The following is a 17,873-nucleotide window of genomic DNA, read 5'->3' as shown; positions in this document are numbered from 1 at the left end:
CCTAGATCAGTTAATGTTTCTGACATGTGACACAGAGCCAAAGCGCTAGTTTCAGGAGGGTGATGGGGAAGACGTGTTCGCAAGGTAAAACATATTAAGAATAAAGAAATGCTGTCTCAGAATGCCATGATGATATAGCACTGTCATGTTCTATTGGGCTCCTTTGCTGTTCCAGGATGTTCAATATTCAGCTCCCTTTCTCCACCCTGTTATTTACAGCGGTCTTTCTGTTCACAGAGAAACACCATGTCCCATATTAAGGTACACTTAGCACATAGAGCTCGCTGCTGCCTTGAGATCAACTGAATACCAAATACTGATTTAGTGTCCCCGGTATTCCTCTGTCTGCTGACACTTAGTTGATTCCATTTAAACCAAGCAGTTGTCCATGTTGAGGGCCTTCGGGACACAAAGTGAGGCCTGAGAAACTGACAGAATCCTCTCCTTATGACGCATGGGGATACAGCTTTTCAGCAGGAGACATATGTATGTTTGCCCCTGACGTCTATACTGAAATCGGTCCTATGGATATAAGCCAGATGCTGTTCTGGAGTCCAGAAGGCAAGGCTCAGACAGCTGGCAACTCTAATAAAAGCACAGTCCCCACTCCCAAGGCTCTCACTCTCTTTCATTGCTTTCGTATTGAGTAGAGCTCATGAAGTCAAGTGAAAGACAATGTATGCCTCTCAAGCCAGTAATGAACGTGTAATCAGAGTAGCAGGTGAAAAATTAGGCAAGCCGTATTAATTGCATGTATTGTGCATTTACTGTTGGAGATTCTTGCATGCTTTCTAGATACAAGTAATTCTGTATATTTGGGATGATACTTGAGGAATAGGAGATGATCTGGCCACAGCGCTTTGTACCAGTTTCCAAAGGAGAACCGATGAATGGCACTCAGGTACCTGTTGGCCACAACTCAAGCTTATCAGGACAGCTCCCTCTCCTTGACTGTGTGACCTCTGGCCACGACAGGAGGCCACTTCCTCTGAGTCTTATTTTGTGTGTTGGTATATAAGCGATGCAGAGATTCTAAAAACACAATTTCTTCCCTCAGGAATTTTACAGCTAGATATTTCTCAGTATAATGGCCATAGAGTATTAAAATGTATGTTTGAAAGCTGGATTCCCTTTTTTTAATAGAGTGACCACTTATGTAATTTATTCTTCAAATCATGATGCTTTTGAGAGAGAAACAGGGGCTGTTAATTATGATGGGACAACAGCTCTAGACCAGGAGTATCTGAAGCAAATCAGCACCTACGATTGCCCTACCTTTTAGTGACCAACACATTGGGTTTTTCTGTAATACCCATAAGCTTCCTAGCTCCCAAGTGGAGCCAAAAACAATGTGTCAAGTCATACATCCAACTTAGTGCTGCTTATTTTTTCAAAGAGCTGACCGGAATTTAGACAAAAAAAATGGCACTGCCTTTGGTGAGATATAAATAAAAGGCGTAACTAGGCCACCATTTCAGGCTAGGGGATTAGCAGAAAGGAGAAATGTACAACCACTACAACTGCCACTACCATATTTAAATATCAAAACTCCAGTACAGGGGTTTTATGAATCCACCAGGGGCACTTGGATCATACTTAGAAAAGAAACCAGGGCCCAGGAGGCTGAGAATTCCATGTTACCTTCAGAGGAAAGATCTGACAGTGAGTCTCTTGTGTGTTGAAACTTCTCAGATTATTTTGTTTAGATAGAAAAAGTTCTTGTGTTTTGCTGCTTAACCGGTAAATTTGTAATTAGTAAATTACTGAACTAGTACATTTGTTTGCATGTAATAAATAGTAAATCACTTCTTTTTCAAAGCCAATGTGACAAATTTAAACTCATGGAAAGAAACCTAGAAGCAAGAGTAGTCTATGTCTTTCTCGGTTTTGTTTTTTGCTTTTTGTTTTTTTGTTATTTGCGGGGCTTTGGGGTTTGCTTTTGTTTTTGATTTGTTTGGTTGTTTCTTTGGCCTTCATATTTCCTCTTCCAATTCTTGCATGATTTAAACTGTACATTCTTCTTTAGTGTGGACAGTTAAATGCCACTCTGGTCCACATTTTTTACTTTGATTTTAAGTTAGTTTGCAAGCACTTTCACTACATTTTTGTTCGTACAAGCTCATAATAATAAAGTGAAATTGTGTTTCAGTGGCAGGTGTAATTGTATTATATATAAATCTAAGGCTTATCTTCAGGAGAACATATTGGGGAGGCTGAAGATTTGATGAGTAATACTGTATACTTTTATTCATTCATCTTAATGCTTCATACATGTTGTTCTATTATTAAAATAGTCACTGAGCCCCTTCTGTATACATCATACATATTTTGCAAGTAGCCTTATTGGATTAGTCTTCATCCTTTCTCCCCCTTATGTCCAAGCATACAAAGTCAAGTTCAGTCCCTGTGATATGGAGATTCCCTATCTGCCTCTCCAGTTAGCTCCCTTGGCCTCTTCAGGCTTGTTCTCTTATCAGCTTCTCTTCAGCCTGGTCCCTTGTAAGGGCTCCAAGCCCGGCAGCACTAGCACCCTGCAGGCAGTTACCGGCTGTGCCTCAGTGGCAAAGCTGGCATCACCATCCAGAGATCACTAGCAAAGAAAAAGACAGGCCATCATTTTGCATGTCCTAAGGCACCAGATTATTTGTCCAGGAGGCGCAGAGGACCAGTGCTTGCACGGTCTCCTGCTTTGGGCTTTCTCGGTTTGAAACCAGCTCTTCTTAACGTAGATCATCTGTTCCCGGGGCCACGTGTGCCTCACCCCACCCAGCCTGCAGTGCTGACCTCACCATGGCCATGGGTCCCTGAGTGAACTAATTAGATCTCTCAAATACAGATTTCCAAAAACCTCAAACCTGCTTTTAATCTGACCTTTTTTTGTACTGATAAAACCCCTAACCAAAAGCATGCTTCCTTCACCTTGCAAAGTATCCTTTTCTCTTACCGTAAGAGAATTGAAAAGTGGTGATCCTACGGAAAGTAGTATAATTATGAATATTTGTGTTCTTTTCAGCTAAATTATCAAGTCACTAATGTGCAATGATAATGCTTCTCTTTTGATGTGTGAAGGCCTCATATTATGTGTGCTAATTTAATAGAATGTGTAATACAGACATAATTAATAGGATTGATGATTAATTTTGAGAAGTGAACAGCTTTGTCTCATTACCGATAATACCCATCATTTGGGAATTCATCCTCGTACTAGAAAGAAACTAAGTAGTAATTACCCAGTCATTTTAGTGAAACATTTTCTGATTCCCTCATTTTTTTATATTCCAGTTTCCTACGCAAATACACACGAATTTAGATTTTATTTTCAGAGGCTTTTTGACTGTTACGATGGCTTGCAGGATGGGGAGCAAGAATCAAAAGATGAGCTGAGCGCATAAATCAGGTGAAGGTACAAGGTGCGGTGGGAATCGTAATGTGTGATGGCAGGTTTGATACGTGGTTTCTCATAAACAGCAGATGCCCTCACTGTGACACACTTCACCACGCACACGTGGCCTGATCACTGACCGCATCCCACATGCCATTCCGGACCCTTCGTAGAGCAAAAAGAATTCCAGTGAGGTCTTTAGTCCATCCCTCCTCCAGGACAGTTAACAATCCAGCCCTCACACAGTCAGTGCCTGTGGGGATGCCTGCCCTGAGGGTGATGCCCTGACCGCATCCCCCTCGCTCTGCTCTGATGTTCGTGTCGGTGATGCTTCTGCCGAGGGCCAGACGGCTTCTGTGCGGGGCACCGTCAGCATTCCAGTGGACCCTCAACCACGTGCAGGGGTTTAGTCATTCCCGGGCAAATATATAGAGCGCTACATTCGTCATGAAGATTTTTCTGAATTCAGCTTGTGGGGTCTCCAAGCCTATATTGTTGCAGCATCACGCCTGCTCTTGACTTTGGACATTCAGATGCACAGGTGTGCCCCTCAATCGAGCCAGTCTGAACGGGACCATTCTCGGGTAGGCAGCCCCTGTGTTGGCCCAGTCCTGTTATTACTTAGTGCATACAATATCGTTTCGAAACTTAGGGTTTGGCAGCTATGTATTTATTTCTTTGTAACCATGTGTTACTTTAGAAAATATTTGAGGTCAGATATTTAAAGTCCTGTTTGCTGGCTGGAAATCTGTGAGTCCGTGCATCTTTTTCACTTGAGAAGTTTTTGTCAAAGGTTAGTCGCTTGCGTGTATTTGTGTGTGTGTTTATGTACGAGAGGTATGAAATTGTGTATTTGTAGGTTATGAAAGTGTACATACAAGTTATAAAATGTGTACGTGTGATGTGAACAAAGTTAAGATACCCCGATTATATATCTTTAAGTCTAGTATCTTTTAAGTGTCGCTAAGTATCCCATATCTTTCAGAGTCTGTGAAAATGATTTTCCTGCAGACTGATTAGAGATTGGCTATTTTTTATATTTATTATATATAAATATTTGAGGTAGAGCTTTTATGTGGAATCAAGGCGGCTTGGCACACTCCACTGGTTGCGATGGTTGTCATTCTATTTCCTCTCTATTGTGATCTTCAATTAGAAGATGATGAATAATATTTCTCCTTAATAGCGGCGGTATCTATAGTTTCTATCAAGTCAGTCTATTATACAGCATTCATTTTTGTTTAGTTTTCTGTTTATGATAATGTTAACTTGTTTAGCTATCTCTCCTTAGAGATTACAAATATCAACAGTATCTCTTTGGAACATCTGTTGATCGTTGTGTATTTAACTCCGCCCAGGAATCAAACATAGCAAATACTTAATTCCTCATCTCTAAGACATACAGTTAAGTCACACACACACACACACACACATACACACCCCGGTGAGGGTACTTAAGTCGACACAGCGTGAGTGCTCACTTGGGTCAGTACAGTTACAGCTCTTCTAACAGAGTGCAGCTGATCTGGGCCACATGCCAAATCGATTCTGATCGCTCCCTTGAAAGATGGCACCTGCCTTTCTGCAAGAGGTGGTGTACCTCGTCCTGCACTCTTACCTTAATCGCCCACCACTGCCTCATCACCATATTGTGGTCGGTGTGGAGACAGCATGCTTTCTAAGGCCCCGTAGCACAGCTGCTTGGGGCAGTGTGCCACCCACACACCTCAGAGCTTCCCAATCCCTTTCATGCTTCCGGATGGCACCAGGGGAGAGAAAATGCAGCTCTTTTGGTTTTTGTTTACTTTGAGAGGCCAGGCCCATTTGAGGAGTCCGTGAACTTGCGGTGCACGATCCACCGCGAGTCCAGAAACAGAGCCCATGGCATTTGTCATCAGGGCACACCACCGTCAGGAAGAGCCCCGTCTGCTTCCCGCACATCCTTCAGAGCTCTGGGCTCCTGAGGTCCCAACACAGCAACCCAGGTGGTCCCAGAAGGTGCCGATGTGATTAAACAGAAGGGAAGGGGAGCCGGATGCTTTTCTGCGTGCTGTTTAGAGGGTGAACGGCTGCAGACGTTCTGGTTGTCACATGCTGTACTGACTTTGGAATGGGTCTCAAGTTGCCGCAGCAGAAATAAAGAGTGACTGGTTTCAGTTGGTCTACCCTGCACCCTGGGAAGCACCTCATCCTGCTCATGCCATATGCAGCTTTCTCTTTGCACCTCAGTGTCCTAGGCCTTAGCTGTGTAAACAGAAATTCCAGTGGTTCCAACCTCCGAGTGGCATTGTCCTTATCTGGGCACCAGCACAGTCTTATTTTCAAGAGGTCTGTTGCACAGAAGGGAGCCTGGCACTGGTGTCTTCGCCTCTTGTTTCTGTCCAGGAGACCAACCCTGATTTTGGACTCTCGAGTGGTTGGGGGAAAGACCCGCCCCCCTTCCCCCGATATGGAAGGTTATTTCTGATAAGGAAATGTATTCAGACCTGAAGTCACTCAGCAGACCCTCTGGAGGCTGCTGGCGGGGTGTTTGGACATTGGGCTGTGACGGCAGGACCCGCTCTGGGAAGTCCAGTGGCTTCCTCCTCAAGGTTTGCGTAACAGAATTCTGTACTCTTTTACATGGAAAGCTTCCCTTAGGTCATAAAGCAAGTGCTATGTTTTCCTTATCTTCATCTTTCATTGTTTCTGCCTTTTAGACTACGTTATGTGTTTTCAAAATGGTTTCTGTGTATAATCTCCATGAAGGATTGTAGGCCTTGTAAGAGATGGGACCTCAGTTCAAGTTGAAAATGGAATATTTCCTTGAACTTCCATCCATGAAGTGCTTAATCGATCCATAGCAGACACTTAATGCATGGATTAAGTCCCATTACTGAAAAATTCTGTCCTCTGCATGCTGTGGGAATCAGCCACAAGTCCTCATGTTTACCAGTTTGGGGAGGTTTCTGTTCGTGGAACTCAGGAAAGTTTATAATTTTTCCAGTAACTTTATTTCCTATTTTCTCTAGTATGTTGAAGAAACCTGAAAGGCCCCTTTGGCTTTTATAAATGCACCTAGACTCCCACCCCAAGAAACAGAATAAAATAAAACACAAATGGACTTCCAAGAAGGGTCTTAAAATGGTTGTCAGGTCTGCTTTCAAAGTATTTTAAGACATACAGAGAAGTAGGTGTTCGCCTACATGCCAACATTTGTCTCGGGTTTTGGTTTTTGTTTTGTTTTTTTGGTCTTTGTTTTTTTTTTTACAAAAATGAGTTAAGAGCAGATGTTTTATTTACTAGAAGCCAAATGTTATAAGGTACTCAGGTTTTGAGTTAAATCAATAAATATTTTTTGCGTTTTTTAGCCAAAAACATTTAATCATGTGCTGATAGGATTACAATGTATTAGATCTCTGCCTCTCTGAAATTATCTAGACCACCTGCATTTTAGCAAGACGTCAGTTGCATTCTGCTTTTCCATTCTTTTTCCAGTCAAGTAAGGCCCAGTGGGCCAGCACGTTCAAACTCCGCCCTCATCTGTGCCCACCAGCCTCCGTGCGTCGCTTAGTGACCTGTGAATTATTTGCTCAGATTCCTTCAGCGTTGTGGTTTGTTTCCTCTTTACGTAAACAAAAGTAAAGCTGGTTTCTCAAACAGGAGACACACACAATCGATCTCTTCTCCAAAGGGAGAGTTCATGCCCAGCATGTGCCCACCTTTGGGATACGGAAATGAAGGGGATATCACAAGCCGGGGATTTGGGTATTTTACCAGCTAAAAGAAGATAAAATATAATAGTAGCGTTCTATTCCTCTGCGGCAGTTAGAGAAAGGTTGCTGCAGTGCCACGTTAAATTTATAAGCTAAAATGTTTGAAAGTACTTCCCGGGCACTTCCTCAGGTCAGCTGCGTCCCTGGTGGTTCTTGACTGCCTCTTCCACTCCCTTGTCTGAATCCCCTGTTCCCCGTAGGGTGCCCCGTGGCTTCTCACACCTGCCGAAATGATCACACTAATGCTCTCTGTAAGTCCCTGGGCGGCAAACTTAGGATACCAGATAGCAGTATAACATTGTTAGCATGGCCTGCAGTTGGCCTGTGGGTCTGGACCTGGGAACCTGGGAAGCTGATGAGATCCGCCAGATCCAGGAGCCTCTCATCAAGGGTGGAGACCTCATCTGCCTCGTGCACTGCTGCGTCTCCAGCGTGCCAGCGTGCCAGCGTGCAGCACCGTGCTGTGCACCGCAGTGTGGCAAAAGGACAAAGCACCCCTCTCCACTACTGCCGGGGATTACTTTGCAGTAGGACTTAATCCGAGAGTCAGAACTGCATTTAGTTTCTTGGCCTGGGATCCCAGAGCAAATTACTTTTCAGGACTCTAAACAGTACCCTGGAGATTGGAGAGAGCTGATGCCTTTGGTAAAGCCACCTGCTTTCCTCCCAGGAAGTGACTCCCACACTGACACTCTGCCTTTAGGACTGCCACACCCGCATTTAGAACCTCGAGTGTCTACACAGGAAAGTTGTCTCCTGGCAGCAGTTGAAGAGTCGAGTAGAGCGTAGTTTCAAGGGCATCTTACTTTTCAGGTCCGTCCACAGAGGCAAGTGGGGGAAACAACCAGGAGATGCTTCCTTTTCAGAGGCCAATGTATATCCCTCATCATGGTCAGGGTCAGAGTCAGAGCAAGGCCTGAGCTCCCATATCGGGGGCTTCTGAAACACTGAATGGACCTTTATAGGGGAAGCAAACAACACAGCTGTGCATTCTGGGGTTTCCCCACCTCTTAATTAGCTTTATGGTGTAATGGGAGGATAGCTCGAGAGCAAGAGCAAGTCCCAACTTTAACAGCCTGTTAAGACTTCTTATCTTTAAAAGAAGTGAGATGGCGAAGTTTAAACAGTGGGAGAAGTCAGCTTGAAAGGAGTTAACATTTCAAGGCCTTTGCTGCTTCTTCCTCCCCTTTTGTAGGAACCAGAATCAGGGAAACTGGAAAGAAAAACAAAAATGCAGAGTTCTCCAAACTGCCCCCACGGAAAGACATGGCACACTTTTATCGTAGTCGTCCGTGATGCAATATAATGTTGTTTATACTTGAGTCCAAAAGAGACAAGACCCGTGTCTGTGCGCTGAGTCACACGACCCCACAGAAGGAGCTGCCGTGCACGAGTTCTCCGGGTGCCTGACGCAGCGTTGGTGAGGACTCCAGCACCAGGTCTCCTTCCTACAGTAGAGACTTTGTTTCTGAAGGAGGCCCAAAGTCCTTCCAAGCCTGGTCTCGCGGATGAGAGAGGCCAGAGCCGAGGAAACAAAATACCAGAGCTGCTCTAAACCAAGGAGTGGCCATAAAATAGTAACTGTCTTCATTGCATGGGTCAAAACTTGGCTGTGGACGTCTCTGCCAAAGGAAAATTCCAGAGCTGTGTGAGGCAAGGGCAGTATTGCTGGGATACGTTTATAGCCCTCTGCAGTGACTGCTTAGAAGAGGAGCACATTTGTTTGGATATATAACTCCTGATGTGTTTGTCCTAAAAATAACCTGATTATATTAGTGTCATATCTCATGTTTTTCTTGGAACGTTCTCCTCTAATCCTCTTCTTCCGAGAGAGATGTTAAATTGAGATGCGCCTGAGAAAGGCCATGGGTCCTCAGTAACCACTTCGTTATCTCTGTTCCTCCGTAGGGCTGTGCCAGATACGTGAGGCAGTCAGTTAAAAGGTAAATTACCTTTGAAGACAAAAACCTTAAGCCCCAACAAACGTAAGGGGTAGGAAAAGTGCCCATTTGCTAGGTAGTAAGTGATAACCATGTTCATGTGTCTGACACAAAGAGGTAGCCCTCCCTGAGGTTATCCTTCTGGGTACATGGTGGGCAGAAGGTGTGGGGACTATGCAGCCGCACCTACAATGTTCCCGTCCTGGCCTTGCCACCTCCTTGCCATGTGTCTTGGGCAAGTCATGTAACTTCCCCTTGCCTCACTTCTCTGAGAAATGGGGGTAATATCCTGTCCCTTTGGGCTGTGGAGATCAAAACGGAACTGGCTCATATAAATCAGCACAGTGGCCCATACATAGTGGGCATTCAGCAAATGGATTACTATTATTGGATATCAAAGAATAAAAATCATGTCATTGTCCGTGTAAACAAACCAGTGGGAGTGATAAATAGAGCAGTCAAATGGCATGGCCCACTCAATAGCCAAATACAAACTGTGTAGAGCACTTTTAGTTGAACGTTCCCGTGTCTCCATTTCTACATCCTTCTTCAGCCAAAGTGCTTAAAATGCTTTTGTATGTACTTCCAACTAGACTGTGCTCTTTCCCCTAAAAGACTATGGCGACTTTATGAGTTAGAACCTCAAATTACATAGAACGGCCACCACGTCTTCCTGTAAACCGACTCGTTTCTAAAACTCTCTGACCGTTCTCAGGTTCACCCAAATGTGCCGTGGAAGGAGGTGTTACAACCAGTAACCCGGAAAAGAAAGGGCCTGTAAGAAGCAGGAGGCTCCAGAATCCGTCAGCCAGCACAAATGACTCTATACTCTCAGGCCTCTGTTTAGATCTTTGCCTTTCAGGTGACATGTAGTCAAAAGCAGAAATATTTGCATAAAGCCTCATTAACCAAACTCTAGCTGATTAATCTGGGCCACGTAGCAGCCACCCTGGAAACGATTAATCAGGGCTCTCCTAAACCAAGAATCCTTCATTTATTTCACCCGAAAATTCAGTAGAGTCTTAAAGGTGACTTCGTTTTAAAATGTGTTTGAAGAAACAGACTTACGAAATGTATCGATTTTGTGGTTCAAACTGGTCAGATGTGGAGATACTGTAGAAAACCACTCCTTGCAAGCGGTGGAGGGCAAGTGTCTCCCCGTTCCTGTCTCTGAAATGGGTCTCTAATCGTGGCTTGAAGTGCCTGTCCTCAGGCTTGCCACTCCTGGCAAGATGCACGCACAGCTAACCGTGGCTTACCCCGAGGCAGCACGTTGGAACCAGCATGGCCTTTCCCTGAAGGCATTGTCTTCTTTCCAGAGAGGACCAGGCACATTGGAGACCACATGAAGAAGGTTCTGTGTGTTCCTGGAATAGAAGGAAAGGATCCAGCCATTAAGTAGACCTCGTTGTAAAGAACTCGAGCCTTGCAGTCAGATGGAGTCAGGGTGTATGTGGGCTCCACCACTTACTGGTTTGGTTACATCAGGTTCCTTCCGCCCTCTGAATCTGCGTTTCCCCAAGAGTGGACTAGACTGCCCTACCTCTCGGGGTTTCCGCGAGCCCAGATGGCGTGAAGCCCTTCAGCACCATGGATGCTCGGCAGGTGCTCTTGGGTCCTTCAGTATTTGGCTTCTGGATCCTTCTTTCAAAACCATCTGGTGTTTCTCTTATCTCTGCCATCTGCCTCTTCTGACCTTCAGTCGTTAAGAAGGTCAGCTCTGAGAGTGCTGGTCGCTCGGTTCTTAGATCTTGTGGCCTCACTGAGCGTTTGGACTTCTGCGCAGACTTTGAGGTCCCTCAGTCCTGCGGCCAAGTCCCTTTCAGGGTCTTTTTTGAGGCACTGGGCCCCTTTTAACTCCCTGCCACCCCCAAGGAGAGACTCCCTTCTTTGAGGCGGGGCTACCAGCTACCAGTCGACTGGCATCTATCTCTCCGTCCTACCCACCACCCCCCCCCCCCAGGTTTTTTCCCAGTTTTATTGAGAAATAATTGACGTAGATCACTGTGTAAGTTTAAGGCATACAGCATGATGGCTTGAGTTACGTATATTGCGAAATGATTACCACTACAGATTTAGTTAACATCTCATGGATGCAGTTAAAAAAATTTTTTTCTCCTCATGATGAGAACTCTTAGAATTTATTTCTTAACAACTTTGCCGTCTCCCACACAGCAGTCTAGTTAGCTGTAGTCATCGTGTCGTCCGTCACAACCCTGGCACATAGTCATCTTGTAACAGGAAGTTTGTATCTTTTGACCACTTTCTCCACTTCTCCCTGCCCCCACCCCCCACCTCTGGTAACCACAAATCTAATCTCTTTTTCTGTAAATTTGGTGTTTAATTTGTTTGTTTAGATTCCACAGTTCAGTGAGTTCATGTAGTGTTTGTCTATTTCACTTAGCATAAGACCTTCAGGGTCCATCCATGTTGTCACAAGTGGCAGGATTTTTTTTCACTTTTTATGGCTGCATAATATTCCTGTGTGTGTGTGTGTGTGTGTGTGTGTATAAAACACAACTTCTTTGTCCATTCATCCATCGATGAATGGGTTGTTTCCATGTCTTAGCTATTGTAAATAATGCTGCCATGAACATGGCACCCCCAGTTTTTTAGACCTACCAAGATAGCTTACTTTTAAAAAAAATTATTTTAACGTTTATTTATTTTTGAGAGAGAGAGAGAGCATGAGCAGGGGAGGGGCAGAGAGAGAGGGAGACACAGAATCCGAAGCAGGCTCACAGCTCCAAGCTGTTTGTATCAAAAGATACAAACTTCTCTACCGTCCTCCGGGTCAGGGTCATTGTGGTCATGCCTTCTTTCCCACACATGAGAAAAGTGTGTAGAATCAGTGAGTGAATGTCTTTATAATGTTTACTATGTAATGTTTTTTAACGTCAATGTAATTTTTATTTTGTTATTTTTTAAATGTTTATTTTTTGAGAGAGAGAAAGAGAGATAGCATGAGCCAGGGAGGGCAGAAAGAAAGGGGGACAGAAAGTGCCCTCCGAGCTGTCAGCACAGAGCCCAATGCAGGGATCAAACTCACGAACCACGAGATCATGACCTGAGCCAAAGTCAGCTGCTTAACCAACTAAGCCACCCAGGCGTCCTCAATGTAATTTTTTAACAGACCGTTTTAGCTTTGTAGCATTAATTAATTAAATATCTTAAAAAGTGCCTTTGCTTAGATCTTGAGAAAATAACAAACCTGTGCTTGGCTTTGACTCGAATCTCTTTTTTACAGAGTCCTTCCTGAGTTCATTCCCTCCTTTTCTCTGAGAGGAACTGGCAAAGATGCCTTTAGGAGGTAAAGCACAGAGAATGTGCTAGATGAGGTGGGCAAGGAGCTTGACCTTCTCTTTCCGAAGCTCCTAGCACAATAATGCATTATTCACATTTTATGCAGTGCTACTAGTCCATCCGATGAGCTGTTACAAGGTCTGTGTAAAATAGAATCAGCAGTATTGCTTCATGAAGAGATGCTTCCTTTCATAAAGAGTTCTCTGCATAATAGACTCTAGATTTGATGGCAAATCTAATGTCCTCAATGAAAAGTTGGCTGGAGGTCAGAATATAACTCGAATCAGATTCATTAAATGATTCCACTCAGCCATTTGACATGTGCATTTGAGATGTCTTAATAAAGTCGCCTCCCCTAAGGATTCCAGACTAGCAAAAACTTCTGTCGTGGGTTTGGTTTGAAAGCCTCCAGACAAGGTTTTAAGCTTAACAGTCAGCACACCAGAAAACTTTCTATGGAACGTTCACAAATACAATGAAATACATTTTATTAGACAGTGAGAAAACATTTCTGTTTACAACTAAGCTTCCGTGATTCCTCCGTGTCCCTTGTTGAGCCTTAGGCAGAAATAGAGAAGCTGTGAACACATGTTGAGAAACGGAGATTGTGCATTCTGGCACCTGACACAGACTCCTTCCTGTGCTTTCTTATAAACCTCTGCCATGGCCTGAGATCTAGCTATGGACATACAACACGTCCTAGTCCGGGCAAGAAGAGAATGTGGACACCGATTGTGTGAGCCTCCTCCGGAGAAGCCCGACAGGAAGCCTTGTGCTGGGTCTACACAGAGAGCAGCTAGAAGCTGCCTTGGGAGTTGCTCAAGGAATATGGCTGCTGTTGCCTACACATTTCTCATCGCTCCCTCGGGCATTCTGGGTTCCATCCTCTGTGTCGGGGCCTCTGTTGGAGCTTCCCAGATGTCTTCCAGGAAGGACCCCAAGCCCCTGACATCACTGCTTTCCTACCAGATTCCTTTATAGTTTTTCAGTTATCAGTGACCAGTGGTAAGTGGAGGCACCTTTAGAATCTGAGCATAAAATCTCCCCAGCTTAGTAGGAGTCACCCAGTTATTGGCCTGTCCAGTGACAAGGAAGTGCTGCCCCCCCTCCCCCCCCGTGTCCCCATTGACCTGCCCTGTCTCTGCTGGTCACTGGGACCTCACTCTGAGCCACCGTTCTTGAGCTCTCGGGGGACAGACTGGCTTTGAAATGTGCCCACTTGTAAATGAGTTCAGGTGAACCAGGAGGAGGCGATGAGTCCCAAGAGAAAGGGACTTTCTAGGAAAAAGTCGGGGGAGGAAGGAAATGAGGATGGCAGGGGAGACTGGAGGAAAGAGAAGAACAGCTGTAAATTCTTACACGTAAAATAACTCCTAAAAATACATGATTATCAAAAACCATAGTTTGCTGGAAAAAAATGGATTGAAATGAAATGAGGTGGGTTTGAAAGCAGGAATGCCTTTGTTGATGACAGGGAAGCCCCCCCCCCCCCCCGCCCCCAGCATCGCCGAAGAATGAGGGAAGTGGTTCTGTCAGCACGGATGCCTGCCCAGGAGAGCCGTGGGTTCCCCGGGACGCACTGCCATCCTTCCTGACCCCTCCCCTGCATCACTTACAGCAGGATGAAGTGAAATTAGGAGTTTCGTGAATGGCTCTATAAATGTATTCAGCTGGACTTTATCTCTTCCCACATAAAACCTCTGAATGCATCCCTACCTATTTGTGTCTGAATTTGGTTTTTTTTCTTCATGTAGTACGTTCAGTAGCCACCCAATGTGCTTAAATCTGTATTTTCTTCAGTGACGATCCAGGGACACTTACCCAGCGGGTGTCATTCCTACCTGGCCGTAGCAGTTACTGCCCTGTGTTGGCCTCCGTGGCCCTTGGTCAGGTTCAGGCCACAAGACAAGTGCTCTGAAGCTTCTCCTGTGCCAAGGAAAATGGCAGCAGGGAACTGGGGAGGCGGAAGCTTCGCCACCTGCTGGAAAGTCACCGTGGGAAGGACGTGGTGACCGTACAGGGCTGTTGCCCTTTTACGTGTCCGGTGTCTTAAGATGCCGTGCTTTGTCACATCCGGCGACTCCACCCTGTGCTGTTCTTTTCGCTAGAGGACGCTATTCCGAAGAAGGCGGTGTGCCACTTCAGCGGGAAGGCCTACGCCGACGAGGAGCGCTGGGACATCGACAGCTGCACGCACTGCTACTGCCTGCAGGGCCAGACCCTCTGCTCCACCGTCAGCTGCCCCCCGCTGCCCTGCGTGGAGCCCATCAACGTGGAAGGAAGTTGCTGCCCGATGTGTCCAGGTATCTGAGCCAGGGTTCCCGAGCCGTCACAGTGATTGCGGGGGAAACGGGCCGCTGGTGCACGGGGCCCGGGCAGGCCGTGGGCCCGGCCCAGGTCTAACACCGCAAAGATGGGGCTGGGGGTGGGGGGAGGCCGGAGAGACTGCCATCAGGGTGAGGGCCTGATTTGGGTCCCATGCTAGACTCGCTCTGGTTCTTCTCATCTGCGTGCTCTAAGTGTTCATGGCGGCACGGCCTGACGGGCGCAACAGGCTCTTAGTGCCGCGTGCCCTGGCCGGGTCGCGCAGTGTTGGTGTGGCGTTGGACCGGCCTGGTGAAGAGGGCCCAGGGGACCCGCTAGGGGATCGCTTCACAGCCATTGCAACATGAATATATATCAGAACCGGAATGGAGGAGTTGTGGTTAAAGAATGCATTTCAGTCTGTGTTCGGTTCCCGAGTCCCAGCAGCACCCGTGCTGTCCCTGCGGCCTGCTCCCAAGCCGTGTGCCCAACTTGGTGTCTTCCCGCGGAGGCCCCAGCTGGCTGCCTTGGCGACCCACGCCCACGCCTCTTCCCACACCCACCCTCCGTGTCAGCTCGGAAACCCACCTCCGAGTCTCAAGCCTCCATCCCCCACAGCTGCCCAGATCCTCCCCCAGGCTGCCTCCTACTTTCCACGTCTGTGTCTTGTGCCCTCGTCCTCTGTCCCTCATCCCAGAAATGCAGGGCCTGAGCCCCCGGCAGGACAGCCTCCGGGGAGCATTCCGGACCTCCAGCCCTAAACAGACCCCTCAGTCTATACCACAGAGAACACGCACTCTGGGGAGGAGTCAGGATCCTTTCCACCTTCACCTTGACTCTCGTGTCTCCTTGCTGCGTTATGTCAGAGAACCTTGGCCGTGCAGTACGGTGAGCTGGGAGTCCTGCCAGCCGTCCGTCTGTACTGTGTGGTTGTGAGATGGGATGGTCGGCACCCAAACAGTTTCATTGTCTGTTTGGCTGTTCAGCAGCAGAGACCCGATTGAGCACTTCTACAACTGTCCATTCATCCCACGTGATGGATGGGACGTCCCGCCAGGTCAGGAGGCTGAACCCTATTCAGAGCCTACCGTTGGGTACCCTTCCCAGCTTAGCCGCACGGGCCTTGTGTGAGGTGCACATGGGGAGTGAGAGGTTCCCTCTGCCGTCTTATCACCATCTGCACACGGGGGACATGAAGTCCTTGAGGGCCATGCAGAGAACAAGGGGAGCCGCGGGTTTCCCCCGCGAGGCAGTCTGTCTGCTCCACACCACCTGTGCCTCACGAGCTCCACATCCATCTCCCCAGTAACACGCTCCTGAGATCGAAATGGTGAGACTTGACCTTCTTCCTTCAACAGAGACTCACTCAGTGCCTGCCATGCACCTGCGCTGTTTCTAGGCCCTTGGGGCACAGCAGTGAATCAAACAAAGCCCCACCCCCACCCCCAGTCCTCGGGGAGCTTACATTTTCGGCGGGAGGGACAGGCAGGAAACAAGCGATAAAGAGACCGCACCCAGGGTGAGGCTGAGGACTGTTGAGGAGAGCAAAGCCAGACAGGGGGCAAAGGGGAAGAAGGGACAGGCTGGGTTGTTTCACGCAGGATGATCTGTCACTTTGATAAGGTGACATTTATAATGAGATCCAGAAGAATTGACCTGGGGGGGGGGGGCATGGGAGGGGGGAGAAGGCAGAACGCTCTGGGTACAGGCAGGGCACAGCCCTGCGGTGGAAACACGCTGTGCATGTTCAAGGACAGCCGGGAGGCCTTGGTGGATGGGCCCGGTGAGCAGGAGGCTGAGGCGAGCACAGAGGCTGTCGTGAGCCGGAAGCTGCAATCTCCGCATCGTTGCGGGGCTTCGTTGGGCGGGGAAGAGGCTTCAGAGGGTCTTAAGCAAAGGAGGGAAGCTGGGTGACCTTCCCTTTCACAAGACGTCCCTGGTGCCGAGTTGAGGCGTAGACTGGGGGATGTGGAGAGGACGAGTGGAAGCAAAGACAGTCTGGAGGCTTTCCCAACAATGCAGGCCAGAGCCCAGGGGTGGCCTGGCCCGGGGCAGTGGCTCTGGAGGCAGGAGAGGGGGTCGGGCTCGGATTCTTTGTGAGGGAGAATCGGTAGGATTTGAAGACAGTGCTTGTGAGAAGAGAGGAAGAGAAGCCGTGAGTGACTCTCATGTGTTTAGATGACAACACGAATTTGTAGCCACAGGGTAAAGGCAGTTTGGTTGGCGGCAGTTTTTCTTTGAAATCTTCACTGTTCGTCCAAGTGGAGAGAGTGAACAGTGAGCATGTAATCTGCAGTTCAGGAGAGACCGGAAATGGGTCTGTACATTTGAAAGTTGTCGGCTTAAAAAACCAAGGTGGTTTTTTGTTTTGTTTTGTTTTCACTTTGTTTTAATATGAAACTTATTGTCAAATTGGTTTCCATACAACACCCAGTGCTCATCCCAACAGGTGCCCTCCTCAATGCCCATCACCCACTCTCCCTGCCCTCCCACCGCCCCCCCCTCCAATCAACCCTCAGTTTATTCTCAGTTTTTAAAAGTCTCTTTTTAAGCCTTGGGACTGGAGGAGATCCCCCAGGGAGTGGGCGTGATGGAGAAGAGGCGCCAGGACTGAGCCCAGAGACCCTCCAACTTTGGGAGACCGGGCAGGGCAAGGGGGACTGGCAAAGGAAACAGAGGAGGAGCCACAGCCACACGGGAGGAAACCAAGAGCCATGACCCAGAAGACAAATGGAGAAGGGGCAGGTGTGCCGTTAGGTCGAGTCAGAAGAGACGGGGAAACTAATCCTTGTGCGTTTAGCACGATCCTAATCATCTTGACCACAGCCATTTTGGTACAGCGGTGGAGGCTAAGTCTAATTAGAGGGGGGCTCGAAAGAGAAGGGGAGGGTGACTGGTGATACTGGTTATCAGCTCTGCTGCAGGGTCCACAAGTGAGACTCTGCTGTGAGGTAGAGTGGCCTTGCAGGACAGGTGGGCCCTCTCTATTGGAGGCAAGAGGGTAATCTGACCAAAGACCCTGAGATGGAAAGGTCAAGGCCCAGTGTCCCCAGAATAGAGAGTTCTAGTAGCAGGAGGTAAGGACAAAAAAGATAGCTTTGGCCCGGATATTCAGGGCCTCGCTTGTCAAATTTAGAGTGTAGATACCATCCTTTGTAGGGAATGGGAGCCTCATTTTTGAGCAGGTGA

At 47.4% G+C, this 17,873-nt stretch overlaps 1 protein-coding gene across 5 annotated transcripts in view; it reads left to right on the top strand.

Moving 5' to 3' along the window:
* Nucleotides 1-17,873, top strand: part of CRIM1 (cysteine rich transmembrane BMP regulator 1) — a 189,150-nt gene that overhangs the window by 160,005 nt on the left and 11,272 nt on the right. For all 5 annotated transcript variants that reach the window (XM_019447655.2, XM_019447646.2, XM_019447635.2 and 2 more), the window contains one exon: nt 14,489-14,683. In XM_019447655.2, coding sequence (XP_019303200.1) covers nt 14,489-14,683 — 195 coding nt within the window. The remainder of the gene's footprint in view (nt 1-14,488; nt 14,684-17,873) is intronic.

This window comes from Panthera pardus, unplaced genomic scaffold (assembly GCF_024362965.1).
Source record: "Panthera pardus isolate Hobbes unplaced genomic scaffold, ASM2436296v1 HiC_scaffold_26, whole genome shotgun sequence".
NCBI lineage: Eukaryota > Metazoa > Chordata > Mammalia > Carnivora > Felidae > Panthera > Panthera pardus.
The sequence above is the reverse complement of the archived record's forward strand: the minus strand, read 5'-3'. Positions and strand labels throughout refer to the sequence as shown.